Source organism: Sphaerodactylus townsendi, linkage group LG02 (genome assembly GCF_021028975.2).
Source record: "Sphaerodactylus townsendi isolate TG3544 linkage group LG02, MPM_Stown_v2.3, whole genome shotgun sequence".
Classification (NCBI taxonomy): domain Eukaryota; kingdom Metazoa; phylum Chordata; class Lepidosauria; order Squamata; family Sphaerodactylidae; genus Sphaerodactylus; species Sphaerodactylus townsendi.
In genome coordinates, this window is record NC_059426.1 from 19,500,405 (window position 1) to 19,515,355 (window position 14,951).

Below are 14,951 nucleotides of genomic sequence, written 5' to 3' on the forward strand. Positions count from 1 at the left end.
TTACCTGGTAAACCAGATTTGATTCCCCACTCCTACATTCCAGCTGGATGACCTTGGGTTAGTCAGTTTGTTCAGAAGTCTCTCAGCCCCACCTACCTCACAAGGTGTCTGTTGAGGGGAGAGGAAGGGAAAGGAATCAGTAAGTCCCTTTGAATCTCCTTACATGAGAGAAGGGGGAGGGGTGTAAATCCAAACTCTTCTTCAAGAATCAATTGCATTTTTGTTACCCTCCAAGACTTTCTGATATGTACTGCTTAAGGAAATGTGATGTCCTCAACTTGGTCTTCTGATGCTTCAAAAGCCTACAGAACAGTATTGTGGAACAGATTTTAGCACACATGATAGCCAACGATATTTTAAAACTTGCCCCAGGACAATGATGGAGCCACACGAACATCAAACTAAAACCATACGGACAACCCTTGCCCCAAATGATACAACTCGATCAATAACAGCTTACATCCAACTATAGAATAGTTTAGAGAATTTTCCTCATTTCTTGGTAATCTGTAAAACAGCAGATGGAAGAATAACGCTTAAGAATTCCTGTTTTCATTCACCATTCAATTTAAAAAGTAGCAACTTCCATGGGTCTGATGATTATCCCTGTAATTATACTTCAAGGATTTCAGGCCATTTACAATACCAGTTGCCTGACTTGACCTACCATTTAAATGACTTTTCCTCTAGATACTGTCAACACTCAGAGGAGCCATGCAAGGTCAGGAGAGGCCAATGTACCAGTTTGCCCAGGTTAAAACTGTCTGGTGCCATTAGCTTTAACAAGGGACTCAAACAAAAAAACTTTTGCTATTCAAAGATCCCTTCCTTATCAGCCAACTCTGCTTCACAAGCTGATTTCTAGATGAAGATGTATGCACCTTGTTGCACATGGAGGCTGCTCACCTGCCTTATATGTGTCACACTCCTCCCAGAATGCTCGTTCTGTTAGCAGGGAAAGGGTGGGTGCTGGCAGAAGCAATCTGATTTCTTCAGTTCTCCTGGAGGCATAGGCCATCTTGGATGGGTGATTTCGCATCCCAGTCTCGGAAGGCAGGAACTAGTTAGTTTAACTTCCTGTCTGGTCGTTACCCTCCAGTTTGAGCCAGTATTTCTCCTGCCTCAGAAGGGAGTGCAAGGACCTTTAGGAGCTCCTTGACAGAGTTCAAGTTGGTTCAGTTTCCCCTGTCTGGTCTGTTTGTTTTTGTGTTGTCCTCCTGTGTTCTGTTTGTCTTAAACCCTTCCCTCTTGGCTGTAGTTTTTTTTAAGAAGGAGGGAGGTGCGTAGGAGCAGGGGTGCCTTTTGGCGCCAAAAATCGCCCTCACCTCAATGGCCGCTCAATCTTTCTTTCCCCTGAGGGAAAGTTTCTCCAAATTGGCGGCAGAGGGAACGAGGTCAGCACGGAGCTGAAACCTTACATCCCACTCAGGCAGTTGGTCGGCTAGCTCTGAGTCGGGCACCGATTCCCGCCTCCACAACCAGTTGGTTGCCGAGAGGCGAGGCGAAGAACCGAGGGGGTACAGAAAACGTGCGCATCAGGAGTCCGCTCCCAACACGCTCGCAAACCAAACGACGATGCAAGTGGCGCTACTTTCCCGCTCTGGCAGTGGGCAGACAGAAAATTATTTGGCTGCCTCACCGAGCGCGTCACCGGTTCTCCCCGCAACCAGCCTGCTACAAACGGCTCCAGTCGCCACCGCAGTGGGAGACTCCGCTCTGGCTGACGTTCCACTGTCGACGCTCCCAGAGCTCAGGCAAGATCTTTCTATCATGGGGGAAATGGAAACCCAGACCCTGAACAGGGTGCAAAGGCCCGGAGATAGCACCTTGGGAGGCTAGCAAGGTTTTTCCCTACAGGATTTTGTACAACTCTTATCTAGAACTGTGCAGGCAGCTATGGAGGGAGCCAATAGTAGAAGCAGAAATCAGAATCCCCAGACAGCCACTGGGGGCCGCTCACAATTTCCCATTGGCAGTTCAGGCAATATTAGAGCTCGCTCAGTCTCTCCAATGGTAGCCCTGCCCTCCAGTGGAAAGTTCGCTGCCAGACATCCAATTTCTTTCCCAGGAGATGAGTCTCTCAGTGAGGAAGAAATCATGGAATATCAGGAGCACTTTTCAGACGCAGAGGACTCCAAGGCAGATGATGCCGAGCAGTCCCCCAGGTTATTCATATCAGAGGACCTACCACTGCTCCTGACCAAGGCAATAGAGGCCTTGGAACTACGGGACACAGAGGACGCCCAGGAACCACCTGGGTCAGAACCCTGTTCCAGCAAGACCATCAGGGACATCCAAAAGGCAGTACGGCTTATTTTCCAGCAGAACAGGAATGTGCCTGTTGCTTTCCCATACCTGAAATGTTTGAAACTAGAATTAAGAAAGACTGGTCAAACCCCCCCTTAAGCAAAGGCTTCCCGGCCGTAGCCAAAAGACTCTATGTGGTAAACGAGTACTTCAGTAATCTCATGCTGGTCCCTCTAGTCGACGCCACCATAGTTAACTTAAGTATGGGGGAGCTGTTTCTAAGGAAGGGGAGGGTTCGCCCAGGGATGCCCTAGATAAAAGATCAGACATGGCCTTGCACCGCGCGCATGAGTGGATGGCTCACTCAGTCAAGGATTCCGTACCCTCTTCTATTATGGCACACACATCACTGGTCTGGATCAAACGCCTCATCGACATGCTCCTTCCAGAACAGCTAGGAATCAAAGGAGGACTGGAACGCCTCCTAAAGGCGAATTCCTTCATGGCCAATGCCACCTTCGACGCAATGTCCTTCGCCTCAAACTCCATGGCGGCCATGGTAGTTGCCAGATGTAATGCCTGGCTGAGACCCTGGGTAGTAGACCCACACTCCAAGGTTGTGGTAGCAGGTTTTGATTCTCATGGCACTATGCTCTTCGGGAAAGATTTAGACAGGATTCTGATCGAAGGAAAGGACAAGAAGAAGTCTCTACCCAAAAGTGTCAGGTCAACTTCTCCTCAACAGCAAAACAGAACCACCTTTCGTTCCCAGCGTACCCTTCCTAGGTTCAACAGAGACACAAGACAGACGTCTTGGAATGACAAATGACAATGGCAAAACCAGCAACCATTTCGTGGGCGCTCGTCCTTTCGCCCATAAGGCAGAGGAGGAAAGTTCTCTTCCGACAAACCCGCCAGAACCTCACTATCCAAGCATTCCAGTCGGGGGGCGCCTTCAGCACTTCAGCAGAGTATGGACACCTGACCATGCGGACGACTGGACCCATGAGGTGGTGTCTCAGGGTTACTCAATCAAGTTCAAACTATTCCCAAAGCCCCGATTCCTCTTGTCTCCTCTCTCAAAACAAGCAGAGAAAGCACACAGAACAATGGAAGAATTCAACACCACATCAACATTCAAGCCATAGAAGAGGTGCCAGAGAACGAGAGGAAGATGGGAGTTTATTCTCATTTTTTCATTTTTCCCACGAGGAATGGAGACTGGCGTGCCATCCTGAATCTGTGCTACATCAATCGCCATGTCAGATTGCGCTAATTCAGGATGGAGATGTTGAGAACGATTGAAGAGGCCCTCAGACATCAAGATTTCCTTTTGTCCCTGGATCTCACGGAGGCATACCTCCACATCCCAATCCACCCAGCACACCGGAAATTCCTCCGCTTTGCCATCAACAGTTGCCACTTCCAGTACAGGGCTTTGCCATTTGGGCTGGCAACAGCACCCCGTGTGTTTTCCTGGCACCTGTCATCCTTCTCAAGCTTATCAGGTCCAGATCCAGTGCAGAAGTATTCCAGGACATCCAGACCATTATACAGGTTTTTCAGAACCATGGGTTTGTGATAAACATGGAGAAGAGCTCTTTGACCTCAGACACCAAGATGGAACACCTAGGAGCGGTGATATCAATGTCCAACAACCACCTGTATCTCACCAATGAGAAAGTTATCAAGATTCAGAGCGTGGTGAGTGCAGTTCGTCGCAGCAGAACCTACCAGCTTCTCCAATTGACCAGCCGACTCGGTCTCATGGTAGCAACCTTCGATCTCATCCAGTGGGGGAGATTCCATGCAAGAACACCACAGCAGTTGTTGAAGCCTTATCAAGCGGACATCATCCAGAAGCACAACCACACGTTGGTCCTCCCGAGACGTCTCAAATCAGACCTATCGTGGTGGACGTCGCGTCCACACCTGATGCAAGGCAAGGCGTACATTCTGCCAGATCGCCTCCAGATATTCACGGATGCCAGCCTCTCGGGCTGGGGGGCCACCCTGGAAGGGAATTTTGTCCAAGGTCAGTGGTCATCCCAGGAGTCCAGCCTTCCCATCAATCTTCTAGAGATCAGGGCAGTGTTCCTGGCGCTTCAGAAACTTCATCCGATCATTCACCAACGTCACGTCTTAATAAGAACAGACATCACCGCTAAGGCATATATAAATCACCAGGGCAGCACCAGATCGTCAAGACTATGCAAGGAGGTCCACAAGATCTTGACCTGGGCAGAAACGAACCTTTCATCCCTACAGGCGGAACACATCCAGGGAAAACTGAATGTGATGGCAGATTGGCTGAGCCATCAGCGGGTGTCATTCGCAGAATGGAGGCTAGACACAGAAGTATTCCAGGCAGTCGTACAGAGGTTCGGCCACCCGACCATAGACCTGTTCGCCACCAAGGACAACAGACAGGTACCGAAGTTCATCTCTTGGTTCTTCGACCAACAGCCTACGACACAGATGCGCTAACAGCCCAGTGGCCTCAGGGTCTATTGTATGCCTTCCCTCCCATTCCAGTTCTACTGAGGTTCCTCAGGAAGGTCATGCTATCACGGGCAGAAGTGATCTTAATCGCACCATTCTGGCCCAAACAGCCATGGTTCTCGGTGATCCAGGAGTTGGCAACCAAGCCCCCATTTCAGCTACCGCACAGACGTGACCTACTCCTCCAAGGTCCAGTATGTCACCCACGCGTCGAGTGGTTCAGACTGACTGCAAGGCGGTTGAAAGGGAATCCCTAAGATGAAAGGGTTATTCGGACCAAGTGACAAATACCTTGTTGGCTTCAAGGCGCCCAGCGACCACCAGAATTTATAATGCCACCTGGAGGACTTTTGTAGACTGGTCCAGGTCAAAGGAAGTTGACCCAACCAATCCTCGCTTATCCTCGATACTGGAATTTCTACAGCACAGTTTCGACAAGGGTCTGAAGTGTGCTACATTGAGAAGGCAAGTGGCAGCATTGTCCACTGTGTGGCCCATCTTCGAGGGACTTCCAGCCTCAAGACATCCAGACGTGATACGTTTCTTACGCGGAGTCCGTCAAATCCAGCCCATTATGGTCCACATATTTCCGTCCTGGCGTCTCCACACTGTCTTATCCACGCTCTCCAAGACTCCTTTCAAGCCAGTTCAAACAATTCATTTAAAATGGCTACAGATGAAAACTCTTTTCCTGGTAGCTATCACCTCAGCCAGACGAGTGTCGGAGCTAAGAGCCTTATCAATCAACGCAAATCTGTGTGTCTTTCATCCCAACTGGGTAGTTCTACGTACCGACCCCACGTTTAAATCTAAAGCCAGCTCCGTCCTCCACAACAGACAGGAGATAGTCATACCTAGTTTTTACCCCAAACCATCTAGACCAACAGAAAAGCTTTGGCACAATTTGGATGCAAGAAGGGCTTTTAAAGCCTTCATAATAAGAACTGACACCATACGCCGGACAGATTCTTTGTTCATAAATATTTCCAATCCCAACCTAGATCAGCAAATGTCAGTAGCCTCTATAAGTTCCACACTGAAAGCCCGCATCATCGAAGCCCACAAGGTGCTCAGTCTACCAATCCCATCTGGGATCACGGTCCACTCAGTGAGGGGCATGGCTAATGCAGACTTTAGGAAAAGTGTCTCAGTGAAGAATATATGCAAGGCAGCTATTTGGTCCAATCCATCCACGTTTGTCAAACATTATAAATTAAGTTCGTGGATGGCTGCCGAAACAGCGTTCGGCAGGAGAGTGCTGGAACACATTTTGGATGATAATGCCTAACCCTCCCATTTGGAGGACACTGCTTTAGGAGGTCCCATCCAAGATGGCCTACGACTCCAGGAGAACGGACCAGTCCTTCTCCTGGGGGATAGTAGGCCATCTTGGCCCTCCCATGGCATATGGTCAAAAATGTGTTCCCACTCTTATGCATACAACAACTTCCAGGTAACATCTGGTTCGGAACAAAACCAGTTAGATTAAGTTAGGGCTTAGATACCCATGTCTTTTTGTTGCCTTGTTATCCTAATGTTGATTGTGGTTTACTGTTTCAAGTTCTTCTTTGTGTTATAGCATTGTTAGTCAAAATACTGGCTCAAAATGGAGGGTAACGACCAGACAGGAAGTTAAATTAACTAGTTCCTGCCTCCTGAGACTGGGGTGCGAAATCACTGATCCAAGATGGCCTACTATCCCCCAGGAGAAGGACCCTTTCCGGTAAGTATCCAATGGTCCGTTCTCACATAATTACCACCCTCCCATTCTGAACCAACTAATCCCCTGACACCATTTGCATTCTCTGCTGCCTTCTCTTGACCTCCATACCAAAAAGGAACAATAGCGGAGTCAGAAGCACCTGGCGTGGCAGAGCAGGGAAACACCTCCTGGAGGTTTGCAGACACGCAGCCATGAATTTGCTCCCTTCCCTTTCTGACCGCGGCTCAGTGACCTTCTTTTCTCGGCTCCTCAGCTCCTGGCAGGTCAGATATTGAACATAAATCCCCTCCCTCCCTAGCCCAGGAGCTTTACTGGAAGAGAAAGGAAGGTGACAAGGCATCCATTTTGTTTCTTGCACATCTCAGCTTGGAAGCTGGGAAATTAGAGAGGATTTTGTTGTTACGCATTCAAGTGCAATTTGTATCTTGGGGACTGGGGAAGTCACTGCGTTCATCCAAGAAAAATACACACTCCTATTCTAGAAGGAGGAAAGGCAATGTGTGTTTGAGGTTTTTTTTTTTTCACCCTGACCCCCAACCCTCAATTGACAACTCAGTCATACTTAGGATAGCATAAATGCTGGCAAACCCAGGGAATGAGAGGGAATACTATCCTCATTTTTTTAACTAGCTAAGCTGGCTGCATTTTCATGCTTCTGGGAGATCTCTTGAATTTTGTCCTTACTCCCTAAAAGCCTCTGTTTCAGCTGCTGCAGTGTCAGCGAGGGGCAAAGCTGAACCAGGCAGCTCAGCACAAAGACCAGCTTAAGGAATCTTATCAACCATTTAAGCGCTGCGTATTGCCATGGGCTGCTACCCCAACCTTACGGGTGCATGCTGGATGAGCGACCTCACAGCTTCAAGTGGAAATGTACCAACCAGACAACACCTGCCTGGCATTCCTCAACACTCTCAAATTATTGTAACCAAGAGGACTACATATTGCTGGTTTAGTGAAAGATGGAATGTTACCTTTCTAAGAGGCACCTGTGGGCTGGCCTGAAAGACCTTGAAGGCCATGTGGTGCCCCGTCCTTTTTCTAGTGCAGTGGTCTCCAGCATTTATTCAGACTTTGACTACTCTGGGATGAGAAACGGTAGTGAAACAGAAATGCTGCCAATCATGAAATGTTGGAAAGTTGCCAGTCAAGCGTCCTTCAAAGGAGGATCTCCCAGAAGATGCAAAGGCATTGCCTCCTAGGCTCTTCTAAAGCATCTCCTGCACCAAAGGGGAGGAAAGCCAGGATCAGCCCTTTGCTTATAGCAAGAGATCCTGTTTGGTCTCAGTTGTCAAAGAGTGGGGAGAGTTTGCTCCCTGCACAACTGCAGGGAGAGGATTCTGAGCTGAAGATTTAAGAAATGCTGCATGTATGGCCAAGTCAAGAGCACATCAGCTTGTGACGTGTGCTTCTGGAACGAGCTCACTGCTTCCCAAGTCAGCTTAGTGATCCAAAGTGCCCTGGTTTCATGCAAAACCGATTGCATTTTATTGCCAAGGTTCAAGGAGCAGGAAGGCACCAGGAAAACACGCCAGACCTATTCCTGCATAAATGAAGCCAGGGACAATGAGAAGTCAAAGTTGTTTTGCATGGAAGATGCTATACTATTTCTTGAGGTGATTAATGAAAACAATGAATCTTAGGCTTTGAAGGGTTTTCTGAGATATACGTTGTAAATATGATTAAAAATAGTACTTTGGCTGGAAGGTACTCTTATGAAAAAATCTCCGGAGAACCATCCTACAATCTGCAACCAAGAATCTGTTTATCAAAGAAGTAAAACCGGGCTTAAGCGAAATACAAGCACCCTCCTTGGACAAAAGTAGTCCATCTTTCCAGACTTCACAAAGCCAAGTACGAGAACATTAAGTTTCATTAGAAAGCTGACATGCAATCACAGAAGTTAACTACATCCGATAACCCACAACAAGGTCTACCTGGTTTTTCTTACACTGTTTTCTCATGCAGATTATATTGTACTTTAAACTGAGTGCAAATTATAAGTGGGGAACCACTACTCTTAAAGAAATCTGTCCTCACAATTTTTTTTTTTTTGCAGCAAGGGATCCTGTAATTGGATGTGCCAGCAGGTCCATCCACAGACTAGGATGATCCACCTTGCTCTCCCAAAGTTAGCACCTGAAAACAGCCCCTCCCCCTCAAAATGTTTGGGAGTGGTGTTCAACACAGCTGCTTTTCAAGAAATGAATTCCACAGGAGAGGCACATGAAAATGTTGTTTAAGATATATGCACCCTGAGAACAGAAAGGGGTGGAAAGATTTCTACATAAAGTGAAGCCAAAAGACCAACCAGACAGGAGGAAGTGGCTGGTTTGCCACAGTACTGCAAGCGTAAAGTCCAATCTGGCTGGGCATGACTCAATTCCAACCAGTGGCAAAATGATACTTCCCCGTCATTCATCATGGCTGCTAATCCAGAACATGTCACAAACTCATGTTAGCCTTTAATGCACCTCAAGGCTCTTGCTTTTTAAAGATCACTTTTTCTCTTTTAAGTGCACAGTTGGCTCCAAATAATTTTAATCAATTGATCACATATGCTTTTTACACAACTGAGCCCTTCTCACAGGGGTTGCCTACTTTGGACAGATTTCAGAAATAGCAACTGGAACTGTGCTAGTTCAGGCTGGACTACTGAAATTTAGGAAAGTACAGTTTTGCATCCAGGAAAGTTCACTGCTGTTCACAGGCCAACTCAGCAACAGAAATTCCTTCCTGTTTCTTGACTAAGACACAATAACTAAAACACATACATAAAAGAAATGAAGTGGGAAATATCTGAAGACCACAAGGTTCTTAGCTCAACACTAACAATGTTGCTAGTCCAAAAGGAGACTATGTCCACTGACGATAAACTGCTTTAACACATATCATGCCTTGCAAACTATTACCCTCATCAGACCCACAAAACAGTACTTGGACAAGCAGGAAGAAACATGCACAGCCGATTTCAAGGTCATATGACTAGAGCCTATACTGTACAGTGGCAAGACATGATGAGCTCAGGTATGGGCCAAAGGTGAGGCAAGACTTTGACAACGACACAAGGAACCAAGACATCCCAAGAGGCACTGATGTGACGGTCAATTGGCATTTTGGGGGCGAGGGGGAGAGAAGGGTGAATTGCTCTGAAACACAACACGAGGAACAACCCGGTACACCATTGGCCCAAAGTGCTCTAAAACGCTATTCCCAGATAAACAGTTCTATGGCGAGTGCCAATCCGCTTCCCTCTGTCCCACCCACCACCCCCAAATGCACATTATGCGCCAATATTGCTTTCCTTTTTTAGTCTGAAGAATATTATACTTATTTGGGAGAAGGAATAAAAACATGGACACGTGACAAGACTGCTGAAAAGTTTCAATCCTTCGGTCCCAACAGCGGGAATGATGTGGCCATAAGTGAGGGAAAGGCCTGTTCTCTGTGTGCATCAGAAAACACAAGATTTGAAAATACATTGTTTTTTGTACAAACTCGTAGAGTGTCATTTGCTTGTTATCCCTTCGATATTTCACTGGGAACAACTGGAATGTCAGACTTCTTGATTTTAATTTTTTTTAGAAAAAAAAGGAAGAGTTCAAATTGGGACACAAAGCATCAGAAAAATTGGTCCTTCCAATTGTATAGAATGACGGTGTCTTCCTTCTTCATAGTACCAAAGCAGACCATGGTTGATCTTAAGCCTTCGCAAGTCAAATGTGGCCATCTTTCTTTCTGAGAGATCAGTGATGGAGATCCAAATACTAGCATGATCTGTTTAGCAGTTTATGGAATTGCCAGCAATTATGATGCAAACAGATGCGAATAGGAAGGCTTAAACATGATTAACGTTAAAAAGGTTTTCCCCAGAAGGTAACAATGGAAGTTATCCTTCAGCTTCTTCACTATGTCCTGACGGCTGGAACACAGACATCTGTGGTATAACTTTACTGGGGCCACGAGAAAGCCGGTCTTGGTCTGCACCTGCAGACAGGGAAGCCATGGCAATTGGCTGCAGCAAAGCGGGCGTCATTGCAGATGTGACGGTCAGATTGTGACTAGCACCCTTGAGAGTGAGATCTTGGGTGGGAAGAAGGGGCTTGAGGATGCTGACAAGGCAGAAAGCAGAACCACTTTTGGGAATGAAGTTTACTTTGTTCTTGTCAGGACAATAAAAAGGCGGAATTTCGTGTAAAGGTTTTGGCCTACGAATAGAAGAAAAAGCACAAAACAAAGTCAGTGTGTAACGAATGGCAACAGCAGCCATTTGTATTTCAAGGGTTAAACATGAAGTCCTCCAAGAATTTGGTGCATTGAAAATTACATAAGCACTCACAACCACATTACGCAAGGTAGCACCACAACTTTAAGCAGTCCTTTTTCACCATTATACAGTGAGTGCCTGGCTAAGGTTAAGGCATGTGAAATTGGTACCCTCATTATCTTACTGTTGTGTCAATATTTTTATTTTACAAGATTTATAGGAACACGCCAGTTTCACAGCCAGTACCAATGATCCTTCTCTGTACTCCAGAGAAGGACAAAGAATTTAACCACAATTTCAGTGAAGCTGCTTTTAGTTAGACTTAGTTCCATCCTTAATAATCTGGCAAAGCGTCCTGTCTAGCCTGAAAACTTAAACACAAGCACAACATAAGATTGTCTAAGACTCTAAGATACAGTTTTACAATTTTCTGCAGCATGTACATAAAGCACTAAAAGGCTGGATCCCTAGGAAGATTTCTTCAGAGAAATGATTTCCATCCATGGCGCATGACTTTGTCACCTCCCCCTCCCAGAGAAGCCCAAAATACTGCTTCTGGGGGACAAGAGAATCCTGGGAAACATCAAAGGAGGTAGAGGTCTACAGGATGCAAAGAGCAGCAAAATCGTTTACTCCTCTGCCTACCGAAATCCTTCACAGGACCCCAAGTTATAACGTCAACAGCACTTTGTAATTCCAGCAGAGATCAGCAATCTTGTGAAATGAATAATTATTTCATTTTCAAATATGGAGAATCTTCTTTAGTTCATACTTGAGTCACTAAGCTAGGATTTCATTCAATTTCTCAAGCTTTCAAGGCAATCACAAGGACATCTTCTCCTTGACCATTGTCATCTTATTAATTCTGACAAAATTTTATTCAGTTTTAGTGCCAAAAGCAATTGTGCTAGGTTTGGTTTTATGTCAAAGTCGGAATTTGATGTCATTTTTTAAACAGAATTCTTACTTTTGCTTATATTGAGGACAACAGGCAGCCCGCAGGCCAAGCTGAGCCCAGCTCACAAAGAAGGTTTCATCAATTTAGACATGTTTGCCAAGGAACAAACAGGAGGCACCCAATCACGTTTGAGGAAAGGTTTCCTTTAGAGAAAAGTGTTATCCCCAGTCCAACACTGAGCTTTGGAGACACTCCAGACGCTTTCTGAAGGATGAGGGGCCGCCACAGTCTCTTTCCACTTTCCAGGGTGGAACTGGTGAGAAGAGCTGAGGCCTCATCCTACAGGTGAGGTGGACTCTGGAGGCACTGAATAGAGGAGAAATGGTCCTGTGGCTCTTTAGCCAGAAAGTCATCACTATCCTATCAACAGTATGCACTGATAAAATTCTCCCCCTGCTTTCTGTAACAGTCTCTTATAAAGAGACTGCACTTGGCTTTCAATAAATGCTGAATTATAAGTTGTCAAAGCAGCAAAACAGCATGCTGGACTGCTTATCCCAGTGGTTCTCAACCTTCTTAATGCCGCAACCCTTTAATACAGTTCCTCATGTTGGAATGACGCCCAACCCTAACATTTATCCATTTTACAGATGGAGTACACTGATGCAGAGAGTCTTAGGCGACCCCTGTGAAAGGGTCATTCGACCCCCAAAGGGGTCGCGACCCACAGGTTGAGAACCGTTGGCTTATCCAAATGTTTGTTAACACTGAGGTATTAGATTTTTAGTTCTTTGAAGTGTCGAGCTACTTACAAGCTTTCCTCAAACACTTTCACCTTCTCACAGCCTTCAGGAGGTTCACGTTTGAACATGTAGCTGTTGTTGGGTTTTGGTGATGTGGCGTATTTGGGCAGTGGGGAGTTGTTTCCATTCTCTAAAGTGAGCAGAGCATCAATCAATTAAACATACCAAAACACCACAATAAATCACTTCCCTTGCTTCTCTCAGCTTTGATTACTTTACATACAAAGCTAAAGGAAGCCTTTTAAGTATAAAGCACCATCTTACTGGCATTCTGTGAACATCGCCATGCTATGCATGCAGACAGTCTCTTGTACCAGCATGTTAGATCTGTAAAAGATCTCTAGTTTATGTGGCTTAGGAGCATACCTGCTGCAGAGAGGCCACTGATCTTTAGAGACCACCTGGGAAAGCTGTTCAAACCTTTCTCCCCTTTTAGGAGAATATTTCAGTCCTTTCCTTGTCTAGTTAAGACTCCTCTGCCTAAAAATGCACACGTGTCCCATAAATGCCACTTCCCCAATTTAAGAAGTGTCAAATCAAGACCACCCAAGGTTTCTTGGACCAAAAGGTCGTTATGGGGCAAAAGGTCGTTATGGGGCAAAACTAGAAAAAGCACTGTCCCAGGCAATACCTTTATCTCTTGAATCCACGAGCAGGTCATCGGCAGAGCACGGGCTCTCCTCACTGCCCTCATTGGAGATGGCAAGAAAAGAGCTAGGGGATACGGACTGGGACCGGCTGCTGTTGTTACTGCCCTTCTCGGCTCCACCGGGAGTCTGAGTATCGATGCTTCGGGTACTGCTGCTGCGCTGCACCAGAGGAGGTGGAGCTCGATGCCCATCTGGAATATCCTGCGGCTGTTGGAAGGGAACATGTATTATATACCCTTTGCAATGTAGGAGACTACTAATCTTGTCTGGTTAGGAATTACTTTACACGTTAATAGTCTACTTGAGGTCTCCCCTTCAATAAAGCTCTTTAGCACAAGATTAGTTACTCTTCAAACTCCAACAACAACAGAGATGGAAGCCAAACTTAAGGAGATTTGGGGTCTGGTAAGGCATTCCAAGGAAGTGCAAAATGTATCTACTTAAGAGGATTTTGAAGGGATGATCTCACTCAAAAAAAGCTACTACATTGCCTGTAAGAAGGTGCCACAAAACCCCAGTTGAAGTGTCTTAGTTTCTCCTTTAAAAACAGTTCCCAGATACTCCCACTTACATCTAGTCTTGCAAATATTTAGCACACAGCTAGGTGGATACTTTCAGAAATAATGCCTACTGACCAGTCCAGTCTTCCCAGCACAGACCCCACGTCAAAACAGTACATATAATCCTTTGCCTTCACATTGCAATACTACTTTTCTAATTTGCTTGTCAGCTTCGCTTCTGTGCTCCACAATAAGTCTGCCCAATTAGTAGTTTGAGAGCATTAAATACCACACAGATACTGTGCATTGAAGGATATATATTCAACAGCCGGAGTGTACTCACAATTAACTGTTCTTCCTTCTCTCCTGTCTCCTTTATGATTATTTCAATCTCTTGATTAAGTCCCTCTATGCTGTTGCGGAAACGAGAGCCTGTTGACTTGGCGATTGGTATCACAGGGACTAGCACACTCTTTGGGACAGGAGCCTGAAAAATCCGAACAAGGACAACCAAGTTTACATCTCTGTTGCATGAAACTGGGGAACCAGAGCATAGCTAGTTCATGTTCTATTATGATGACACATCAAACCCTTGGCCATCACTTTCAGACCCTTGGTCCGTCAGGGTTACACTCTGTCCCACTGGAAGATGCAAGCAGAATTGTGAATTTATCCGCTCCCCCGTCTTCCCCCTCCAACCCTCACCCCGCATCAAACATCAAGCTGGGGCCGGCAGGGCAGCCCCAGCCCTCCCAAGCCCCCTCCAACCTTCCACCCAGCCCAAACACCAAGCCAGATTACCTAAACTGGACTAACATGGAGAGGCTGGTGAGTGGAGGGCAGTGCTGCTGAAAGGGCTCAGAGCGCCTTTTCCTCTGTCACCACTCACACAGTTCTTAATCCGAAAAGCCTTCATGATTCAAAAGCCATGGAAGATCGTTGCCTGCCAGACCTGTGCAACATCGAGCTCAAGCTGAGGCGTAAAGTCCCTATGAGCCTTGTGTGGTCCTTACAAGGGGACGAGCTGGTAACTGGCAACAGTGAGAAGGAGCGCAAGCAACCTGGCGGAGGACCTTGTCCTGCTCCCAATGGCTTCTCCGCCTCCTTGACCCCTAGAGCCACCGCCAGACTCTATCCTGCTTTATCTTTTAGTATGATACCAGAATGTTTTTGTACATATTAAAAACAGTCACATGACCTGTGATCCCAGAATCCTTTACAGGTCAAGAAAACGCAAATGATACCTGATCCGCCATATGTATCCTTTTGTCAGACATGCAGCTTCTCTAGCCCTCAAGCTGGGTGGGGTAGGGAGATGTGCTTTGCACTCCCAATGCCGCCACAAAGTAAAATGGCCACAATTC

At 46.3% G+C, this 14,951-nt stretch overlaps 1 protein-coding gene across 1 annotated transcript in view; it reads right to left on the minus strand.

Moving 5' to 3' along the window:
* Positions 1-1,197: 1,197 nt before the first annotated feature.
* Positions 1,198-14,951, minus strand: part of FAM117B (family with sequence similarity 117 member B) — a 36,693-nt gene continuing 22,939 nt past the window's right edge. The window contains exons 5-8 of the mRNA XM_048484716.1: positions 13,931-14,074; positions 13,069-13,294; positions 12,447-12,567; positions 1,198-10,677 (exon numbers count right to left, since the gene is read on the minus strand). Coding sequence (XP_048340673.1) covers positions 10,359-10,677; positions 12,447-12,567; positions 13,069-13,294; positions 13,931-14,074 — 810 coding nt within the window. The 3' untranslated portion in view covers positions 1,198-10,358. The remainder of the gene's footprint in view (positions 10,678-12,446; positions 12,568-13,068; positions 13,295-13,930; positions 14,075-14,951) is intronic.